At 45.4% G+C, this 18,329-nt stretch overlaps 1 protein-coding gene across 1 annotated transcript in view; it reads right to left on the bottom strand.

Annotated features, from left to right (window-relative positions):
- Positions 1-18,327, bottom strand: part of WTIP (Wilms tumor 1 interacting protein) — a gene marked incomplete at its 5' end in the record, with an annotated part of 135,527 nt that extends 117,200 nt beyond the window's left edge. The window contains one exon of the mRNA XM_019505278.1: positions 18,123-18,327. Coding sequence (XP_019360823.1) covers positions 18,123-18,327 — 205 coding nt within the window. The remainder of the gene's footprint in view (positions 1-18,122) is intronic.
- Between the last annotated feature and the right edge of the window lie 2 nt (positions 18,328-18,329).

Here is an 18,329-nt window from a genome sequence, read left to right as displayed (position 1 = left end):
AAGCCCCTGCCCTCCAGCCCTGCTGCCCCTTTCCCCCCACCCAAAGCCCCTGCCCCCCAGCCCAGGCTCTGTTGTTGTCAGCAGCTACCCTGGCTATAAGTAGCTGTTGGAGCCCAAGCTGCTCCCAGCAGGGCTTGCAGCATCCCAGCTGCCTGTTGGGAGCAGCCCAGCCCCAAGGTGCACGCGCAGTCACCGCCAGCATGGAGCTGATGCCGGAGCTGTGAAGACCAGTGCAGCTGTTTGCAGCCTGCCTGCAGCAGCTGCCCAGAGCCCAGGCTGGCTATAAACAGCTGCGCTGGGCTCTGGAGCCCAGTCACCAGCTCTGTGCTGGGAGCGGGGGAGATAGCGGGGCTGCACTGCCTCAGGCCCCTTCCTCACTGCCTGCTCTGACGTGCGGGTACAGAGCTGATGCCAGGGCTCCGGAGCCCAGCACAGCTGTTTGCAGCCTTCTGGCTGCAGCCGGCCCCCACTCTGGGTAGCTTCTGCCAGCCGGGAGCCCGGGCTGCTCCCGGCAGGCAGCTGGGACACTACAAGCCCTATTGGGAGCAGCCCGGACTCTGTTGCTGGCAGCAGCTTCCCAGAGCTGTGGCATGCCGAGCAAAATGGCCTTGCGTGCCATGCTTGGCATGTATGCCAGGGGTTGCCGACCCCTATTCTTGACCCAGTAAAATGCAGCATGAAGTCTGCTGTACCACAATTCAAAGTCACTAAAATCAAAATTTTCAGGAGTTTTTTCCCAGATAGGCCACTAAAGCCAAAATATATTATACCTGATCCTCATCCTCATCTACTAGTTTTACTGGCAACACACTAGTAAGTCCACTGATTTAACTGAAGGTTTTTCCTGATTTACAGCGCTGAAACTGAAAACTTTGTTGTATCTAGTCTTAATAGATAATGACAAACACGCTTCACCTTCTAAGAATATCAACAAATGTGTACTTGCACATATTGTAGGGAAAAAAATGCTTATTTCTCAGACCAGTTCCAAATTTGGAACATAAATACACTTGACTGTTGTATAGCACTGTTTTCTATCAAGTGTTTAAATCTGGAAAGCATGGCTCTGATTAACGACCAGGCAGCATACCAATTACAGTGAATTTTTATATAACTGCCTGGCAAAGAAGTTACAGCAGTGTTTAACATTCATTAGAACTCCTCCTTAGCGTCCCAGCAATTAGCTACTTCCCCACACTACACCTGAGGATTGCGCAACCCGCAAAAGGTTAACAACATGTCAACTGCAACAGCTCAAGGATAAACATTTTCTGAAAGCAGCAGATTTATCAATATTCAGTCAAGTGTGGCTCTTCCTGACTGCCTGCTGGAATAAAGCAGGAGTTGTATGCAGCTCAGTAGATTTGCACATGCTTTTGCTTCTTTACATTTGAATCCATTTGTTAAAAACTGGTATTCACTTTGGGAGGGGGGGAAAAAAACCAAGAATCGGATCATATCAGACAGGTTCGGTATAAACGGGGGGTCTAACCCTGGTCCTGTCAAAGTCAATGGCAAAGCTGGTAAGCAGCAACTAATGAGCAAATTGTCAAGAGAAGTAAGTGGCGTTTCTTTGAGCAGGATCCAAAGACAATAAGAGTCTACAACATATTACTCAGCTCCTCTAAATCAGTTCATCTTGTTTGCTCTTTTCTAATTACATATACAGGGAGAATATTTACTACTATGTAAAGGGATTGCAGTAGGAATTCCACAACAGGAGCAAAAATACGTACCATTGAAGTCAAGGGCAAGGTTTCTACCGACTTTCCTGTGCAGAGGTCCAAGATACCAGCATAAATCCCTAGTGCCCCAGTTCAGCAGGGAGAATCCATGTTTTGTTTTGTTTTTTTACTTGGTGTTTTCCCGAACTACCTTCTTTACAGAGACCTCAATCTAAACGTGACTTAAGAGGTGCTGGGTCTATTTTTGCTCTTAGCTACACAAATGTAACTACATCGACTTCACCAGTATAAAATAAGTGTAGAATTTTATCCATAGGCCCTATTTTTCTACTCAAAGGTCCCTATTTCAAAAACACTGACGAGGCTGCAAAATACACTTCAGTTGGCAAAAAACAATGTCACTGCATGTCCTGGAAGCCTTTAAGAATAAACACTTTGACCCAAATTTGCAGATGAGACAGCACCATACACAAACACTCTATCTACTTTCCCTTCCATCTGCATGTGGAAACCCCAGGTGCATGCTTGAAACTGAGGTTCTGCATATAGGAGGACTAGCTTTGCATGCAGAAATGCAGTGTATGTGCATGCACAGATTTTCTTTATATGCCAGTAGGTCTCAAATTACTGAGCATTCACAGATGTAATCGCTCTTGTACTAAAATCCAACCCAAAAGTTGTCTGGCACGGTGTTATGGCTACTCAGAGTTCAGGCCTCCCCTTGCTACTTACTGCTGCTCCTTTTGGTACTGGAGACCAAAATCCACAAAAGGTACTGTGATTTCATAGACATTAGGGCTGGAAGGGACCTCATAAGATCATCGGGTCTAGCAACCTGCCCAAGGGGCAGGAAGTCAGCTAGGGTCAAAGGATGCCAGCAAGATATATGTCAAAATGTTTCCCAATTCCAAAGCCAAAGTACATTGTCTCACAGGTCATACAATAATGATGAGGAAGAGTATGCTGCAGTACCTTCGCAGTCAAACCCTTAGGCCCACAAGCCTTGCTTTACTAATGGTGTCAGAGTGCTGTGCTTTGTCACAAAGGAAAAGGTTCAAACAACAGCTCTAGATTGAAAGGCTGGGTGGGCAATCCTTGGGTTTGGAGAGATCACTGGGTCTTCACAGACTACAAGAAACATGATCCTTATGAATCAAATCTCTGTAAAGCCTTCCAAATCCACATGAATATTTTTGCTTTCTTTATTTTACTGTCTTTTTTCTACTAAGTGTATTAAAGGAGAATTTTTGTGGTGTTCAATATGAAAAATTCACCAATCAAATGTAGACAGTGGTGTAACTAGGGGAAATATAGGTTGGAGATGAGGAGGAACTTTCTGATGGAGGGTGTTCAAGTACTGGACCAGGCTCCCTAAATAAATTATAGAATCTTCATCCTTGGAAATTTTTAAGAGCAGCCTGGACAGACTTGGCTGGGATGGTCTATTCAGGGATGATCTTGCCTTGATCGGGGGTCTCACTGATGATGATGATGACGACGACATCATGAGGTCCCTTCTAGCTCTTTTCTAGGATGTAGTGATCCTAAGTCCTCCCCAGACCTAGACCCCGTTTCATAATTTTGCTCCAACTCGATGGCCTAGATAAAAAATATCACTGATCACTGCAATCAAAGAAATGGTACCTGTTCATGCGTTTGTAGCCACTGGTTTGGTGCTCAGGGCTGACAAAAATTAATGAGATAAACTTGCTTCTACTTGCATCCATAATTCATTGCAGAAAATGTTTTAGATACCCAAGAGATATTTATCAAGTTGAGGGTCTTTAAGAATAAACATAAATACAGTAGTTCTCGGTTGAACGCTAACTGAAACCACACTGATGGATTTTTTTTCTGATGAGTCATAGAGGTCTCTTCTAAAAGTTGCTGGAGCACGTAACTTGTGACATTAGCGATTTGACAGAATCATTCCGAAGAAGTATGGGATTGGGTTTCTGCAGAAGTAAAATTTTCTAGTAAGAAGAGATGCAGTACTTGCTCTTCTGCAAATCATTATGGCAATGAATGCTCTATTATGTGGGTGTCTCACAGTCCCTCTGATCAGCAAGACACTGCCAAGTTGTGTCAATCAAACTTAAAAACAAACTAGGTTCAGGTTAACAGAAAAGGACAATGTGTGCTGCAGTAAGAACATCTGCTGAAGGGTAGAAACAGACACCAAGAGAATTTAATATTAAAAGAGAGTGGGTGTTCACCCCAGAACTCTTCTCCAGCCATGCTACAATTATTATTTCCAAACAATGCCTAATATTTTTTTACATCCAGCATTCATCCTGGGTGCAAAGGTATGAACACAAAAATGTACTTTTATTCTAGAGCTCAAAATGAAAATCTGGCTGCACGAATCCACTGCAAAATCAAACAGAAAGACAGACTTTTTCTTATAAGAGAAAAACAAAGATTTAGAAGACAAATAGGTAGAGAACACAACAAAATAGCCATGGCTAGAAATGAAGGATAAAGACAGCCATAAGAAAATGTGTCCAGGGGATTTTGGAGAAAATATACATTACTAATATAGGTGAATGTATAATTCACAGCTAGTATTATATTTAATTTTAAGCTTCTTACTCTCTTAATGAATAGCCTACAAATGGATTGCAGTCTTCTCAGATATATTCATTGTTAGAATACAATGAAACATCTTTCCGTATTTTCCTGCTCTTAAATGATCCTGAAAATTCTGATTCTGAACGGTGCTGTTTATTTCCAATAGTAAGGCAAACGGCACAGTATTGTTTCCGTCTCCCAGACTGGGTGACTGTACAACTTCTTCTGGCCAAAATACAAAATTTGCTTTGTATAACGTTTGGGTTGCTCACACATTTGATGAGATGGGCACTATGCAAATCCCTTTAAAAGCCTAATCCTCACAGAGGTCTGTTTGCCATATTCAAGATCCTACTCCCAGTGAAGTTAACAGGATTTTTGCTACCTACTTGAACAGGAGCTGATCACGCCCTTGGAATACTTTCAAGAGAAGCCACATCACACAGGTCTTAGGTATCAATTTCCTGTCAGAACTTGAACATTTCAGGCAGTTAAGTGCATTGCTCTTAAATGAACAGCAAGCAACTTTTTAAGCGGCTCATAAACCTTAAATCCACCATAATGTTTGGCGACTCTTTCTTTTATGTTGTTTCAGTTTTGCACTGTATAATTTATTATCCATTCTCATCATAAAGGTACGTATGTGTTTTCTCCATGTCCAGGATGAGTCAAATACAGCACCATATCAGTTTAAAGAGTATCTTTTTTCTTAGGCCACAAATGAAGAAACTGTATTGGACCCATCTAATTCAGAAGGCAGAATTGTTGCATCATTAAACGCTATAAAACAAAACATATGTGCTCTGAAAGAATATAACTACAGTTTATTGAAAAAAAATCTTCTCTGGTAGAGCCATCCTGCATTCTCCTCAGACGTGGAATGCAAGAACATGAGCTAAAGGAATGCTAACAACTTTCTCTGGAAGAAAAGAGCAGGCAGCCTGGGAGTACAAAGTGCATGGTACAGCAGCCCACTATTTTGTGAAACAGCATGAATTCACAGGCAAGGGTGACCCTCTAAAACAGCCAGAACCGTGCCCCAGTACAGAAACAACAGTATACATTTCCTAGGAAATGAACACAACTTACACACCATGCTGCGGTGCTTTGTGAAGGACTCACCCTGGTTGCATTCTTCCAGGGAAGGCGAGGAAGGGGGAAGAAAAATAAGGTAGTACCTTTGCTGCAGTTAAAAAAAAAAACAAAAAAACCCAAAAAAAACCAACCTTGTCAAGTTCTGCCCTTTCGTACCTTTTGGGATATGCAATGCACTATGCCAAGCATAGAGCACACTCTTTACTCATAAAAAAACGTATATTTTGGCTCATTGCTATCACAATTTTATTTTCTTTCCATTGTTTTGCACAACTCTGCTAGAAACTTGAACATGAAAACATCTTTCCCAGCCAAACCTGTATTATTTGGCAACTTTGATTTTTTTAAATAGCATTTGAAATCAATATGGCTGTTTGTTTCCTAGGATTTATTTGCCTGGCATTAATGATAGAAGCACAGATTGGATATAGGGCCTGTATGTTACCTGCTCTCATGGAACCAATGAGGGGGCAAACTGTATTTTTAAGGTGGAGCATTTATAAGCATTAGCTTTTGTTTCTGAAACATACCATTTAAAGATTTCTCATTATTCTGCACCAGATTTGGTCTCATGAAATGCAGCCCATATATGATGGTGACTCTCTGGCTGAGGGCTAGTCCTACCTAGTCCTGTCAAAACAGTCCAAAAATTACTTACTTCAGCATGATCTTTGATGGGTGATTTAACACCATAGTGGGCAATGCACCCCTACGAATCTATGAGGGCCAGGCCCCAGGCTATGCAATAGGAGCTCAAGTCACATGGAACATAATTCTTCCCTCCAAGTCACACTGCAGGATGTTTTCTTGAGCCTTTGAGAGGGGAATTTCTGCTAGTTTTTAAGGAGTCTGAAATGACTGCTCAGAATTTCACTGGCTTTGTCTGTAGGAATATAATATAACCTAGGTTCAAACTTGAGATTGCATCCTAGGAATGAACCAGCCTCAAACTGCTCAGTGTTTGACAGAAAAGACCTTGTGGCTCAAGGATTACCAATGACCGAAAGCTTAACATGCTTCAGACCACAGCACTCCGAAGCATGGACTGTTCTTCAACATTTGTAAGCCTGGGCAGCCCAACAAGCAGAGGACAGTCTCTATTTCAGATATATAGAATGATATACCTCATCTTCTCACTCCGTTGCCATATGGCCTGCATCGGCCTGTGGCTTAAAAAATAAATAAAAAAATAATACGGAAAAAAAAAAAATCAGCTTTGATATTCATAGAGGCATGTATGCTGGTAAATGTTCGAAACCATAGTAATTGTCAGGTCATAGTGGAGGGTGGCTGTAAGTTCTAAGAACTAAACCAAGACTGACTGCAGCATGGTAGCTTGCACGTTCATAAAATGCTAGTCCCAGTCCATCATACTGAGCCAATCACAAGATCAGACCCTTATCGACATGAGCACTGGTAAAATGCACAACTGGTATAGAAGTGATTGGCACTCTCAGTATCTGCACAATGCATACTCCAAGTATAGAGAAATATACTGGAAGTTAGTAAAAGGAGACCTCGGGGGAGTGGAATAAAAGCACTGAGCTCAAACAGAGTTCTGACTCTAGCATGATTTTAATGACTTACTAACCAATAGATTGAATCTGGCTGCTGTCACGGAGCCGGGTGTGCAGGCACTGAGTCCATTCCCAAACCAGTTACGCTTTCATGCCAGTATGCACATGGCTTAAAGAAAACAAAACATTTTTTGTATAGCTTTTCTAGGGTGTTTATCCCTGCAGTCTCAGAGTGTTTCATAAACACCAGCACAGCGAATGCCCCCACGGTCTTGGAAAGTAGAGACTTATCCCTACTTTACAGATAGGGAACTATGGCAACAGAAATGACTTTCCCAAGATCACACAGAAAGGCAGGAGCAGGGTTCAAAAGATGGCACAAGTCTCCAGCATCTTGCTTCAGCACTTCCCACAGGACCATCTCGTCTCAGTAACACCTTGCTGGGATTTATTCACTACCAAGTAAGTTCATAGAAATACACCAGCGGCTGAAAGCTTCACCCAACACCCACTTTGCTGGATGAAAAATACTTGTTATGTGGCCTTCTGTTCCTTGACAGTGCTAAGCTCCCTGCAATTAAAAGAACATCCTTCATTGATGATAATACTGTTTTAAATCCCAATGTTTCTCAACCAGGGTGCCACGGCAGGGTGCAATACAATGCCATCACTGTTAGGTGTGCAAACATGATTTACAAGACAAACCCAGACACTTCAAATAGGAGTCCAGTGTTAAAAACATTCTGCCCTGTTGTGATCTTTCTGAGTTTCCTGTAATAGGAAAAAACTGCTCTATTAAGTTTCTTTAATCAAAAAAGGGGTAAGCTAAGAATTGGCATTATCCAAATGATGCCTTTAGTCTAACAAGGGATGCCTGGAGTCTAGCAAGGCTGCAAGCCACTGCTTCTCCTGCTCAGAAACAAGATCAAGCATATCCAGAGTGTCCCTGCCAATGTTTGTCCAACAAGTTCTTAAAAACCTCCAACAAAGGAGAATCCACCACCTCCATAAGGAGCTTGGTTTAGTAATTCCTTCCCAAGACCTAGAAAGGTTTCCCTAGCGCCCAACCAAAATTTCTATGCCCATAGGCCACATCAGTCCACAAAGGGTTAAATGCTCCTACCTGGCTGCACTCTGAACCACCAGGGAAGGTGGCTGGGATCCCCAGGCTCTCCCTCCCCCCTCCTCTGCTTCCTATCCTTGCTCCTGGTGCCAGGCAGCAGGAGGGTGCTGGACGGAGAGTGGGGCTGTGAGGAAGGACTCTGGGAGGGGGCACTCAGGGAGTTTGCAACCTGGAGGTCTGTGGCATGAGATGTGCCTGCCTTCCCTCCCTGCACTGTTGCACAGCCTGCCTTACATTAACCCGAGTTCTGCTTGTCCTTCCCCACTACAACATGGAAAACAACTGATCAACCTTCAATGCAAGAACCATCTTTTATGTACTGGAAGACAGGTATCATAATCTCCCTCGTTCCTCTTTTTTTTTTTTTTTTTTTAACATAAACCCAATGCCTTTGATCTAGGTTATATTTCCTAAGCCTCTTACTTTCTTGCTCTTCTGTGGCATCTTTCCACTTTGCCTACATCTTTATTAGAGCAGGATGTCAAAACTGGAAACAGTCCTCCAGCTGACCCAGAATAAGGTCTGCTCTTCTGCAGCAACATCCCACAGCTGACTCCCTTTTACCTCCTTTCTCTTCTGTGTTGTTTTCAACATCCATTCTCTCTTCAGCTTCTCTCTCCCTTAGCCCTTCCTCTCTCTTTCCCTGCATTACAATGCTCTGCTTCTTTTCATCAGTTTACTTCTGTCCTACTTCTTGCTCCCTACACTTACCCCTCTTCTCTTCTATGGCAGCCCTTCAGTCATTCCCATCCCAGCCTCTCTCCTTCTATCATGCTGTCTTTGGGGCCTTCCACAAACAGCTTCAGGGTCTCCGAGGGTGCTGCTGGAAGCTTTCCTAACCCACAGATTTGTACAACGGACCAGATTCTAGTCCCTTTCAGTGACAGCACAGGCATACCAACAGAAGCAGCAAGAAGAATTCAGCCTGTTGCAAATCCAAGAGGAACCCACTGGCACTGCAACTCTCCACAGGTACATCTCCTTAAAAGATTCTTTATTAAGTGTGAGGGCTGGAAACCGTTTTTAAAAGCAATGCTTAGATGCTGTAGAAGCTAACAGAACTCACCTGGAAACCTACTCATCAAGGATGAATAAATTTTTCATGCTCTGGACAGATTAATTAAGGAATAATCCCAGAATATACCGCATGGCTCATCTCTAAAAGGCAATTAAAATGTAGCGTTATCCTCCTTTGTTGATGGGAACAGGAGAGGTATAATATTTTATGGATAAAGCTTCAGGAAATCAAAACCTGCAGAGCGACATTCTAGCACAAGGAAAAACTGCCCCAGGCACCAAGAGTATTGTCCCCACTTCACCCAGTGGCAGACTTATTTCCCAAGTTTTACTGAAACAGCATCCGAAAGAAACAGGTAACAACATATGGACCCTGATTATCGTCTCAACCTGACCCCATCTTGGGTCCATACAGCTTCTTTCTGACTGCAAGCATGTATGAAAAACAAGAGTTGATGCACAAAACTCTGTACACACAAGTATTGCCCAGGGCCCTAAAAAAAATAAAAATAAAATTGGTATCATTTAAGTTTCAAATGCATTCCAATACTAAAATCTATCAAGTATATTCCATTTAAAATCTATCAGAACATACAAAGTAAATATCATAGAGTCGTTCATCAGTCAAATGGGACAACCCTGCCTAGCAAGACGCAGGACTGCCAGGGTGAGGGCGTATTTATACCCAGCATCGGTATTGATTTAGTAAAGAATCACCTTGAGAGGCTGGACACCTTCAAGTCAGCTGGTCCTGACAAATTACACCCTAGGGTACTCAAGGAGCTGGCAGATGTCATAGCCCAACCACTGGCAAAAATATTCAAAAATTCGTGGCGCTCATGTGAAGTACCTGAAGACTGGAAAAAGGCCAATGTGGTACCCGTCTTCAAGAAAGGGCGGAAAGTAGATCCCGGGAATTACAGGGCAATCAGCTTGACCTCAATCCCTGGTAAGATTCTGGAGAAAATTATCAAGGAGACCCTTCTGGACAAGCTGGCTGAGCGCAACATCCTGAGGAATAACCAGCATGGGTTTGTCTTGGGTAGGTCTTGCCTGATCAATCTCATCTCCTTCTATGACCAGGTGACATATCACCTGGACAAGGGAGAAAAGATTTAAGTCATATACCTGGACTTTAAAAAAAAGCCTTTGATCTGGTGTCTCATGACCTCATGAAAAAATTGGACAACTGTGGCCTTGGCTACACCACGGTCTGATGGCTAGGAAATTGGCTTTGAGGTTGGACCCAAAGAGTAGCGGGCTCAACAGCAGCAAGTTATTATGACGCTCCGTGACTAGTGGCATCCCCCAAGGCTCTGTCCTTGGACCAGATCCTCTTCAACATCTTTACCAACGATGCAGACATTGGGGTCAGAACCGCACTGGCCAAGTTCATGAATGACACTAAACCTTGGGGCATAGCGTCCACACCTGAGGACAGGCTAGCGATCCAGGCTGACTTAGATAAGCTTAGTAAGTGGGCGGACACAAAGCTGATGACGTTCAATACAGATAAATGCAAGGTACTCCACCTTGGGGGAAACCCCCCCCCGCAACATACTTATAGGCTCGGCAGTGCTTGCTAGCACCACTGCTGAAAGAGACTTGGGGGTCATGACTGACCACGTGATGAACATGAGCCACCAATGTGATGTTGCAGCTGGTAAAGCAAACAAAACCCTGGCTTGTATCTACAGATGCTTCTCAAGTAAGTCTCAGGATGTCATCCTCTCATTGTACTCAGCCTTGGTGAGGCCGCAGCTGGAGTACTGCACCCAGTTCTGGTCTCCTTAATTCAAGAAGGATGTTGAGAAGTTTGAGAGTCCAGAGAAGAGCCACGTGCATGATCAGAGGGCAAGAGAAAGGCCTTATGAAGAGAGGCTGAGAGCCATGGCACTCTTCAGTCTGGAAAAGTGCAGGCTCAGGGGGGATTTGGTGGCTGCCTGCAAGTACACAAGGGCTGTTCATAAGGATCTGGGAGAACGTCTGTTCACCAGAGCACCCCAAGAAAAAACAAGGATCAACATCATAAACTACAAGACCATTTTAGGCTGGACATAAGAAAAAATGTCTTTACTGTCTGAGACCCCAGGACCTGGAACAGACTCCCTCCAGATGTGGTACAGACACCTACTCTGGACTCATTCAAGAAACACTTGGATGCTTATCTTGCTGGGGTCATTTGACCCTAGCTGACTTCCTGCCCCTGGGGTAGGGGGCTGGACTCGATCTTCGAGGTCCCTTCCAGCCCTAACGTCCATGAAATCTAGTGCATTTGACAACTTCATAGATTTCCCCTGGCTCTTTCTATATTATCACATAAACTCCTTAATGATATTGTAGACTAGCTGACAGGCTCCATCTAGTCCATTGGTGGAGGAAGATAGATGTTTGTTAAAACTTACTGCTGTAACACATACCTGTTATTATAAGACATCACAATATATTAGATGGCACTGGTGTACAGGTTTCCGCTACATGGACAATAAAAGCACGCAAAAGTGTTAGGACTTGTCTAGACGGGGACATTACATCAGATTAGTATGCTTGCTGTAAACGCTGTGAATTAACTACGTCAAACTGAAGCGCACACACACACACACACACACACACACACTGCTTTGTTATGCCGGCTTAAGGTACTTTCCTTGTTTATCACTGCATCCACACCGCTCCCTGCTTGTTTGAATGACTTGCTCAGTATTCTGGGCAGAGAGCCCACAGTATGAGGTTCCACTGCTCAGCTCTATGTTCAAGGATTTTTCTTATGGGGTATTGGGGGATGCCTGCCAAAACCTGCAAGAGTTCTGGGAGCTGGAATCAAACTAACAAACTCCCATGATTCCTCATTTGGTGTCTGACAACTTATCCACATTTTGGCAGTGCCATTTTGACCTGCTGTCAGGCTGCATCAAGGACACTCCCCTGTGCACAATAGTGAAGGTAAACAGTACAAACCAGAAGATGCATATGCACGGACAGTCATGCTGCTGGAGAGAGCTAATTTGTCAGCATTATGGTTACAGGTGAGGGAGGACAAGGAGCATGATGTGGAGTAACTTCACCCTGTTCTGACCTTGGTTAATGAGCAATGACCTGTGGGGCAAGAGGGTGATGTAGAACTAGGAACACTCACAGGGACTGTAGAGCTTCACCATGCAGAAGGCAGCTTCCTGGAGATGTGCGCTGAGCCCAAGTCCAAAGCTGCAGGAGAACGCCACCTACGCAGGAGTTCACTTCAGCATGGAGAAGTGTGACTGTTACCCACAAGAAGTTCACCATGCTTAATGAGCACTAGTCAACAAGCACTAGCCAGTTTGGTACTAGCAGATAAACTCTTGGGGCTGTTGTCATGGAGGTTTGTGATCCTATTATGACAACACTAAAATCCTGTGTCAGTAGGCTTGACAATGCTTAAGAGGTAGATGGCTTTGTAGAGACAGGGTCCCAAAATGTGCAGGGACGAATGGATATGCCAACCACAAAGAAATCCAGTACACTTGGGGGAAGGGGGCAGTCAGCAGCACTGCTGGAAGCAGAGGCGAGGGCAGGGTGGCATGGTACACTGGGTAACTGGGCAGCAGTGCCTGCCTGGCACATCAAGCTGTTCCACCTCCCCTCTAGACTATGCGCCCACATTTCCGGGACACTCATTTTCTCACTGGCCAGGTGGGACAGGCTTCTGAAATCCAGTACTGTTCCAGCTAATCTGGGATGTATGGTCACCTTACTAGTCGAACCGAATCCCTAGAGCTTAAGCCAAAGGCCTTATCAACAGAAAGCAGTATTTCACTCTGGTGTTCTAGGATATGGCTGATCAAAATGGAAGATTCTCCTGAATTATTAGGGGTAGTACAGAAAGGTTCCCGATGCCAGAGTATTCATGCCCAATTGCAAGAATAAGCAGTGGAATTTTGTTACACGGGCCACAACAGACATTAAATTCAATTCCTAATGGAATCAGGACTTCTTGAGTCATTGAGAGACCCAACTTATCTTCTGCATATGAAACCCTTCACTGTACATCTTAACAAGACAAAGGAGGAAGTTAACCAAGTAGCTGCAGAGTAACAGTGGAGCATGCATGGTGGAAGACTGAAGTGGAGGTGAGGGGGCCTCAAGGAAACACTGGACATATTTCCACGCGAGGCACCTTGGTGCAATAACTGTTCGCTGTATCTGGACATCTTGCTTAAAGCAAGGGAGAGACCCTACAGTTTATGCGGAAGTGGGGAGGGAGGGGAAGAGAAGATGAAGGATGACACACATTTTCTGTGGTCACGCATTACGGACAGCTAAAATGGTGCCTTGGAAGAATGTCCTAAAAATGGTCAAGGACACAAGGTTAGGTTTGGGCAGGGTGATGACTGAGGGTGGTTGTATAGTCACGGAAGAGGACTGAAATGCGTGCGCTTATTCTCTTAGTAACCATTTTGTTAGTGGTCCCTTAATAATGCTTTTCAGGGAGTTGTACCAAAAGCACTGTTGACTTTATTGATAACATAATTAACAAATAGCACTGCTGAAATAAACAAACAAACAAACCAAACCAGGATATCCTGCAAATCCTGCAGGACTGGGACACGCTTGGAAAACCGAGTATTCGCAAAGTACTAGAGGCAAAACACTGGAAGTTGTTGTTCTCCAGCATGGGTATGTTGCTGGGGAATGGACCAAAATTCAGTTAATTGATAGGCCACAGTCAAATGCTATAGCGGAAGGGGAGACCCTGAAGTTTGAGTGGAAGGGTAGGGAAGTATCCTGTGCTTGATCCTGGTAGTACAAGGGGCTCCATCAGTTGTTTACCATAGTCGCATCTGCCTTGCACCACTTTCAAGGACATGTGCTCCCTTTTCAAGGCCTAGCTCTCCATTTCAAGACTTTGAGACTACTCCAGAAAACCATTTCTCCATACTCCTCCCCCTGTGAGATTTTTGCTGCTATTCAGTCACTAATTCTTTGATCATTCTCTTGCTTCTTTAATTTTTTGTTTATCTTTTGAGGTTGCCAGTAGACAATAAGGCCCTTGTATGCATGGACCTTGGTGTTACAGGTGCCAAGGGAAATCAGCAAAAGTACAAGTTCTACCTGTCCCACTCTGAAGCTTCAAGCAACCAATGAGTGTTGCTTTCCCATATTCCCTGCCCCACCGCCAATTTAGCACGGAGCTAGCATCTACTCTTCAAGATGGTAAAACAATTTTCCATTGTTTCCTTCACAGGGGTCTCCTCCAAAATTACTGGAGATGGAATATTTTTTGATGGGTAGAGGTGACATCTATGGAGGTTGTTGACCAGGTGAGGAATGGCATAGTTGCAGTTCAGAGACAAAATCAGATACCCACGCACCACTTGAAACCAGAGCCTGGTCAGGCTCCACATGCCTGGTTCACCACTGCTGCAGCCCCAGAAGGCCCCTGGAAAAGGCTGCTGGGGCTAGCCCAGGTGCTGCCCCAGCCTCTCCTACCCCACCCAGAGTACATGTGCAGGTGCATTCCCTAGGGACAGCTCGCAGTGACACAACTATGTGCTGCTGCTAGCCATCCCTGGGGAAACGCATGTGCACGCTCATGGGGATGTGCCCACTGATTGCCAAGTTCATACCAGATGTTCCTCTTCGCATCTAAACAGTTTCTACTGTCAAGGTTATTACTGCACTATCAGGATGACAACTTTCATTCTGGACTTGTGCAATTAGAAAACATTTAAGCACAGTAGGCATTTAAAGGCCTCTGGACTAATCTGATACCGCCTTCCAGAGTGGTCCTTTCAGAGGCAGCATCCAATGCAGTGGAGAGCACACAAGTATACAGAGATGGATCCAGGTGAGATGCCATGCACTGTAGGGTCTCAGAGGAAGGACTGCCAGCATTACAGAGATGCATTCACACATTTCCAAGGAGGATGATTCACTATGGCTTAAGATACCAAGCAATGCAGTAAAAAAGGGAGGGGGGTGTTGCGTGTAGATGCAAGGTCCTGTAAGGAAAACTAACTGCAGCTATTCTGATGAAATGTCACCCTGTACAGAAGCACTGAATTTGAACTGCAGTTGTAAGAACTGGTGCGTTTATCCCAAGGTACACATTAAGTACTTGATACTTAGGCCATCCAGATAAGGAGCATTAAACCAGTTACCCTGTTCACTGCACTTGGTAAGACTATAAGGATTAGTCTACTTTCATTTTCTACTTGTAAAAGTTAGCACATACCTAGTATTACAGGTGTTTGAAGGCCTCTCTATTCATCTGATACCTGCTAAGAGGGCTCCTTACAGGGTTAAGGTAAGAAGGGAGTGGACAGCCAGGACCGAGTTTGTTACAGGGGAATATGCCAGGCCTTGCCATTACACAACTTCAGAAGCGCCTTTTTATTGCTTCAGGAACTGTTGTCCAAGGCTTCCAAAGACTATCTAAGAAGTACCCACGTAAGTGGTCTCTGCATCTAGCAACAGACAGCTCTGACCCCATCATTCTGAACTATGTGCAGCTCCTACTTGTGGCTTGGGACCAGTGTGAGTCAAAAACAATATAAGTCCTTGCTCAGGAAAATTCACTATTCACCTCATGTACAGTTCAACTCTGAAAATCAGGCTCAAGCACAGAAATCCCTCTTAAAAGCAGTGCAACTTACTGAAAACCAGAAAAGCAGCAGGCAGAACGCTGGTACTGTCCGCAACAGATTCAGCCTTAGGGTGTTTGTCCTTGTTACCAGAGGCATCTAGGTGGCATTGCAATAGCAAAGAACTGCTGCAGTGCTGTTGTGGACTTGCTCTACGCCTGCCTGTCTAAGCAACGGAAGCAGCACGCTCTCCCGCTGCTTTGACAAAGCCTGGTCTTCTAATGGTTAGGGCATGTTTCAACATGTTGCCATTGGATCTACCTGCTCCTAGGGACCCTTGCAATAAGCACATTTCTATACATTCATCAGCACACACTCCTCTCCCCCTGCCCCCCTATTGTCTCCCTTTGGAGCACCCATCTTCTCCAAATCACCCCCAGGCCACTGCTTACAAGGCTCCTCTTTTAAAGGCACCTTTGTGTTCCTCTGTTCTAACCACATCTTAACATTCAGACTTCATTGAAATCAACTGAGATTTAAGACAAATGTTACCCAACCTAGCCCATTCACTAATAGCATCATTCAGCTTCTAGGGATTTTCAAGGATTAAAAATTATTATTTATTTAGACTGTGGTAGCCCCTCACCACCTCTGGCCATGTACTATAGGGACAGTGTAGAGGATCCAGGGGACAGCGCTCTGCTCTTTCACCCAGCTCTGCCTTCCACATGCTCTTCTTAGTGCTCAGGCTGCTCACTGACTTGTTTCCCCCACGCACAACTCCCCACTTCAGTTCAAAAAAGCATTCGATTTACAAACAGGTAAAACAGCTCCACAAGCCAGGTCCTTGCTTCTTCTTTCCTAGGTCCTCGCTCCTGCTCTGGGATGCTCTCCCACCTCCTGCAGCCTGTCTCTCTGTGCCACTCCACAGGGCAATGGCACCTCTGTGGGCAGGAATGAACAACACCTAACAACTCCCCTGCTTTAGAGTGCGTCAATACACTACGCTAAGCATGCAGGGTCTTGTCTTTTCAAATCCTTTAAGGCAATACAGATTATGGATCCCCACTCTCCAGGACATAGGCACATTCTTTTCGCTGTTCTACAACTAAGAGATAAAGCCTACCTCCCCGCAGCATCCAGCCTGGGCACGGAGAGGGGAAACTCCTTCCTCCAAAGCATCTCCGTTCCCCAAGAACAATGGCCAGTAGGCAGATCAGTGCATTCACTTGCCTGTCCTACCTCCTTTCCAAGTAAGCAGGGAGCCCTCACAGCAGAACTTAGATCAGCAGTAGATGCAGGGATGCACGTTGCCAACAAGGGCCCCCAAACTCCCCCTTCTCCTCCCAGCACCAGCCTGGCTGCACCAGAGCCCCAGCACCTGTGGAGAATGGGGCAGTATTTGCACGCACTGTGGCTGCCTTTCAAATGCAAATGTCTTGGCAATTTCCATTCATTTAAAAAAATACCAAATGGGCTTAATCTATGCTGCAGAGTAACTGGAAGATTCATTCATTTGTTTCAAGGAGCCCTAATTGTTCTATAAAACAGAAACAAAGAGAGCAAGGAAAAGAGAAGATATGCAAAGCAAGCTCACTTTGGCTTCTGCAATGGCAGGAATGGCTCCTCTCATCACATCACCCACAATCATCACTTCTCACTTTCCAGGGACAAATCAAAACTGTCAGACTTGCCTGCTGTGCAAAGCCAAGCCAGGCCTTGCAGGCCAGAAACAATACATGCCCCACACTTGTGTGAGAAGCCTCTCCTGCTGAAGCAGGACAAAGATGGTATTGAACCCAGCACCTAAAAACAGCTTTACCAGCTTGGCCCCTATCTGCAGGGAAAAAAATCCCTGCAGCTAGCCTGATAACTTGTGCGGGAAGCTCCAAAGCAAAGCACACTGATAAGTTTGGACGCCCCAAAACGTGAGGTTTACAATGGAAACTCCGACAGACCTAAGAAAGGCAATTAAACAGCCACCGAAGCACAAACAGCTGCCTCTGCAATGCCCAGCACAGCAGCCAGCCAAAACCCAAGGCAAAATGACAAACTGCTGAAGAAGGAAAGAACAGAGAGGGAACCCCCCCAAAAAACCAAGTCAAACCGCGATGGGGATCGCGGCAGAACAATAAGGGGGGGAAAGAGGTGACATTTTTCAGACCTAGCATCATTAAGCAGAAGGGGAAATGCCACGAGAAGCCAGAGAGGTGGCAGCAAGGAGCCCTGGCAGAAGGAGGGGGGAGCTCGCAGGCATGGGCGACCGGTGCCTCCCGACTCCAGGGGCCCCTGAAAGTTTCCTAAATTTCATTTCCCAGTCGGTCTCATAAAAGTATCATTTTTGGACCCACAGGTTCTAGTTTTTTTGTTTGTTTGAACATCTGATAGATTTCATAGACATTAGGGCTGGAAGGGAAGACGATCAAGTCAGGATGTCAAAGGGCAGGAAGTCAGCGAGGGTCAAAGGCTCCCAGCAAAACCAGCTTCAGGTAGGAGCTCGCCCAGCCACACGCGACCCCCCGTCACCCCTGGGGCCGGGCCGGGCTCCACTCACCGAAGTACTCCTTCTTCATGTGCATCTCCAGCTCCTTCTCCAGCTCCAGCGTCAGCGCCTCCAGCCGCCGCTCGGCCTGGCTGGGGCCGCTCTCCCGGGACGGCGTGACCTGGAAGGGCAGCTTGAAGCGGGGCGCGGCGGCGGCGGCGGCGGAGCCCTTACCGGGGCTGCAGGCGTAGGAGGGCAGCAGCAGTCCCGGCGGCGGCG

This window comes from Gavialis gangeticus, unplaced genomic scaffold, assembly GCF_001723915.1.
Source record: "Gavialis gangeticus isolate Ggan-Ray unplaced genomic scaffold, GavGan_comp1, whole genome shotgun sequence".
NCBI classification, from domain to species: Eukaryota; Metazoa; Chordata; order Crocodylia; family Gavialidae; genus Gavialis; species Gavialis gangeticus.
The sequence above is the reverse complement of the archived record's forward strand: the minus strand, read 5'-3'. Positions and strand labels throughout refer to the sequence as shown.